The sequence below is a fragment of the Bicyclus anynana genome, chromosome 25, assembly GCF_947172395.1.
Source record: "Bicyclus anynana chromosome 25, ilBicAnyn1.1, whole genome shotgun sequence".
Classification (NCBI taxonomy): domain Eukaryota; kingdom Metazoa; phylum Arthropoda; class Insecta; order Lepidoptera; family Nymphalidae; genus Bicyclus; species Bicyclus anynana.
In genome coordinates this window covers 5,210,035-5,214,846 of record NC_069107.1, presented here as the reverse complement: position 1 = coordinate 5,214,846, position 4,812 = coordinate 5,210,035, and the positions used below count along the sequence as shown (strand labels likewise).

The window sequence follows — 4,812 nt, the reverse complement described above, 5'->3', positions numbered from 1 at the left end:
CATCACATTACGTCCTACCTGCTGATCACTTTGAAGGCGGTGCTAAGCCGGTTTTGTATTAATTTAAGCCGTTTCTGAAAGAGTTATATGAAAGAACTCTCTGAGTCTGTAAAACCTTAATCTTTATGATACTCTTACATGGCTTGAATTAATACATCACTGGTTTATTCTTCAAAGTGATCATCAGGTAGAACGTAATATGATCTTATTTTTAGCTTTTTAGTTTAGTTGGTACGATTTATGTTTTTGTAGTCAGTTGTATTTTTTTATTAATTTTTTTTTTGTTGCTTTAATGAATTAATTAAAAATAAAAGATTTCGTAGTAGACACAAAATATATGTCATATATGCTGCGTTAATAAACAAAGTAATTTCTACTGTAGTAGTGAAGTCGGCACGGCTGCCCGGGGAGTGGTTAGTGAAATTGGACTAATTGCGACTCAACTATTACGAGTTGCCAACTATCGTTGCGCTCCCGACTATACTCAGAGGCTCTATAAACTTTTAAATTATTCACTTTGCGTCCGAAAATTCCACTTTTGGAAATTAACGCTCGACTGTTTTTTCAATTAATTTAATTATAGGTCTGTGTTCAATTGCGTTTGCTGTCGATTGTTGAAATTGAGTGAAAACTTACTTCTTTTTGCTATAGTTCTTATAATAATGTTGTTGTTTTTTTGGAGTTTAATCCATAAGAATCGGTTTTTCATATATAGCCCCTGGTATGAAAAATATGGGCAGTAAAATTCGATGAACGAATGACAGCGTTACGTTTTTTGTGCGCAACCTACTCTGCGCACCTTTCACCGTGCGGCTGTTGGTGGGTGCGCACGCCGCGGCCATCTGCTCCTCGCTTGCGCACCTTTCACTTTTCAGGCGCATGAATCGAGACGAACATACTGTATGCTGCGGTGCAACATACACCTATTTAGACAGTCGATCTGAAAGAGAGAATAAACTCTATTTGTGCGTCGGAGCTGACACACACTTTTTTTTCCTTTTTTATTTTTTATAAGCAAGCGCTTAGCTGCAATCACACCTAATGGTGAGCTATGTTGCAGTCTATGGTAGAACGCACTTGCCTAAAAGATGCCTATTCAGTCTTGACTTGATACCCATATTGTAGGTGGTAGGGAAAACGGAAGAGCATTCCACATCTTTGCAGTGCGCATAAGGAAAGACGAACTAAACCGCTTAGTACGCGTCCGAGGAATATCGACGACGTAGCGGAGCAGATCTCTGCGATACTTATAAGTCCTGTGGTAGAACGGCGAAGGTGGCATAAGATCGAACAATTCCTGTTGAAAGTTGTTGAAAATATTGAGTGATTTTATGTTGTTCTTTCTGTCATTCATTAATGTCCTGTGACATTTACTTTAGTGAAAGTGACTTTAGTGCTGCACGACTCTTACGACTAAATCCTCACAAAGTTTCATCTCAGAGAAACGCTTTCAACAAGTTGAGTTTGAGAGTTTTAGTATAAATAAACATATAGGTACAAATCATATTTACAATTCCTACAATTATTTCTAATAAGGAACTTAAGCTAACTTTTCCTAACAACTATATCATGCCCATGTGGAATGGTGGCGAAAATACTGGCTGCATTTCCGCGTTGGAGAGCCAGGCTGATCTTTTGCGCAAAAATTATGCAGCCCTTCTGTCACCAGTCGAGGCAACTAGCCGCGGTGAAATGATACGCAGAAACTTTATTGGTACTGCTACTCCATGACCCAAGGGTCTCCATGACAAAAAGAATAAATATGTAACTCTCAATCACAGAGGCAACTACCTGCTTAATTGTGTCAATTACCTGCTTCAGCTTTTTCTGCTGAAAAAATTACGTCTTGCATAATCTTAGGTAGGTACTCCTAAAGATACTCATCACATTTTTATAGACTTTAAGTGATATACATATCACATCACACTAATATATATAATTTTATTATAAAAATCAAACTGGATGCTTTGGCAACGCACAGGACTGATAAAAATTTTGTAAAATTTTGGCGAGCTACAAAATCTTTAAATTATAAAGCGAGTGTTCCCCTTACTGTAGAAGGTATGAGCGACAGAAGCAAAATTGCAAACGTATTTTCACACCACTTCAAGGTCAATCCCTTGCCGGCTCGTACTGTATGTATGCCTAATACACAAGTTACCGATGTTGCGGACAAGGTATGTTTTACGGCTGTTGACGTGGCTACTGCAGTTCATCAGATGAAAAGGGGAAAGTCACCGGGATTCGACGGACTAAGTCTTGAGCATATAATATACGCGGGTCAAACAATTTTCGAGACTTTAGCCACCTTGTACAATGCGTGTATTAATTTTGGCTACTTACCAAAACAGCTTATGAATACAGTGATAGTTCCAGTTCCAAAAAACAAAACGGGTGACCTTTCCAGTCTCAAGAACTATAGACCGATTTCGTTAGGCACTGTTTTAGGGAAAATACTGGAAAGGTTGTTGCATCCAAGTTTAACAAATAATATTAAGTTGAATGACGCTCAGTTTGGTTTCCGCACTAGTCTCTCAACGGATTCAGCTATTTTCAGCTTAAAAGCAACCGTGGACTATTATGTCAAAAGACAAACTTCTGTGTACGCGTGTTTTCTCGACCTGAGCCGTGCTTTCGATCTCGTAAATTATGATTTACTGTGGGAGAAACTACGCGGCTCGAAAGTCCCTGCAAAAACGGTGAATCTGTTGAGATACTGGTACAGAAACCAAACAAATAGTGTACGGTGGGGCGACGCGACATCTAGCGAATATAAGCTAGAATGCGGTGTTCGCCAAGGAGGATTGACTTCTCCCGACCTCTTTAGTCTGTACGTGAACGACCTGATTGAGGAGCTGAGAAGCACCAAAGTAGGTTGTCATATTGGAGCTACTTGCATGAATAACTTCAGCTACGCCGATGACATGGTTCTTCTCAGTCCCTCAATCAGGGGTCTTCGTAAACTGGTAGGAATTTGCGAGCGTTACGCCTTAGAACACGGTTTAAAATACAACGTTAAAAAGACAGTGACGATGGTGTTCCGTTCAGGCAGAGGTCCAGAGACAATTCCGGGGGTGTTGCTGGAAGGTAACGTTCTGGAAAGGGTTGAGCGGTTCAGATACCTCGGGCACATTGTGACTGAGGGTCTCGTTGATAATGAAGATATTGAGAGGGAGCGACGGGCTCTGGCTGTTAGATGCAACATGTTGGCGCGACGCTTTGCAAAGTGCAGTGAGCAAGTCAAAGTGACATTGTTTAGGGCATACTGCTTATGCTTCTATTCATGTCAACTGTGGACTAAGTACACCAGACGCGCTATCAACAACATCAGGGTACAATACAATGACGCGTATCGTATCCTGATGAAGTTGCCGCGGTACTGCAGTGCGTCGGGCATGTTCGCTTTGGCCAGAGTACCGGACTTCTTCGCGATTATGCGATCGCGAGTCGCAAAGTTTTGGAGTCGTTTGCGATCCTCGAAAAACGAGATCCTCACCACACTGGCGGAGTGTCAAGACTGCTCAATTCTTAAACATTGGCGCTCAGTGCACCAGGAGCCGAATAAAAAGTAATGTAGGTAATGTACCTGGCTACTTATAATTTTAGAATTTTTATATTTTTGTATTATTATTATTATTACTTTTGTATATTTTATATTGGGTAAATACCTTTAAATAAAAATTATTATTATTATTATTATTATTATTATAATATTATAAAGGCGAAAGTTTGTGTGTAAGTGTGTTCCTCATTTACGCTGCGGCTACTGAAGCGATTTGACTGGAACTTGGAATGGAAATAGATTTTACTCTGAATTAACACATTGGCTATTTTTCATCCCGGGAAAATCCATGGTTCCCGCGGGATTCGTGAAAAACTGAATTCCACGCGGACGAAGTCGCAAGCGTCCGCTAGTATGTATAATTGTATATATACGAGTACCTACTTCCTTCCATTTCTTTCTTAAACAATTTTGTATTCACATGTTTCTTCTCTTTCACCTCATCTCTTATTTGACCTTCCTCTCTTCTTCTCTTTCCACTTGCAGTTTATCTTACTCATAAGTGTTGAAAATATAAAAACAGTCACAAAACAACATTTTTTTGCGTCGGGTCTTTACGCAAATAAATTCCCCTGCTCGCAATCAATGAAATATCACGTTTAACAAGTAATAATTTCTCGCGGCGAGTCGTTGAAAAGCAAAAATATGCACTGACTAGCTGCGCCCTGCAGTGTTACTCGCTAAAAATAAGTATATACCTACACATAATTAAATTTTTCTGGAATTAAAAGTAGCCTATGTGTTAAATGTAGTTATAGTACGTAAATATAATAATAATAGTATAGTAGGTAAATTTAAACTTGGGAATAAATTTGATTGTTGGTTTTAATACTGTAGGTACTTTAATGTTATATAATTTTTCTTTTTGTTCTTTTTTATTTTTTTAAACTAGTTATAAGTTTTAATTTGGTTTTGCTTTAAATATAGGTTTATGTTGCCCTTAGAACTGGGACCTAGCTGAAAATCAGCGCTGTATGTTCTTTGTTTATGGGGAGCATATAGCAATATGCTGAGCTAGGACCTTTTTCTAGGTTATGCCACATATCGCAGGGTATTATTCTTAAATAATTGTGATGTGTGGCATTATGTAGTAATAAATATATTTTCTTTCTTTCTTTCTTTCTTTCTTCTAATCCAGGTTATAATCTATCTCTATTTAAATTTTCAGCTAATTCAGTAGTAGCGGCGTGAAAGAGTGATAAACATTCATATCACAATAACCATAAGTTTTTTGCAAATTTAGCAAAACA

General features: G+C 38.4%; 1 protein-coding gene across 1 annotated transcript; it reads left to right on the top strand.

The window, feature by feature from the left end:
* The first annotated feature begins 3,032 nt into the window (after window positions 1-3,032).
* On the top strand, window positions 3,033-3,572 carry LOC112055135 (uncharacterized). Its single transcript, XM_024095138.2, has one exon. The coding sequence runs from the start codon at window positions 3,033-3,035 to the stop codon at window positions 3,570-3,572; it is 540 nt and encodes a 179-aa protein (XP_023950906.2).
* Window positions 3,573-4,812: the final 1,240 nt, after the last annotated feature.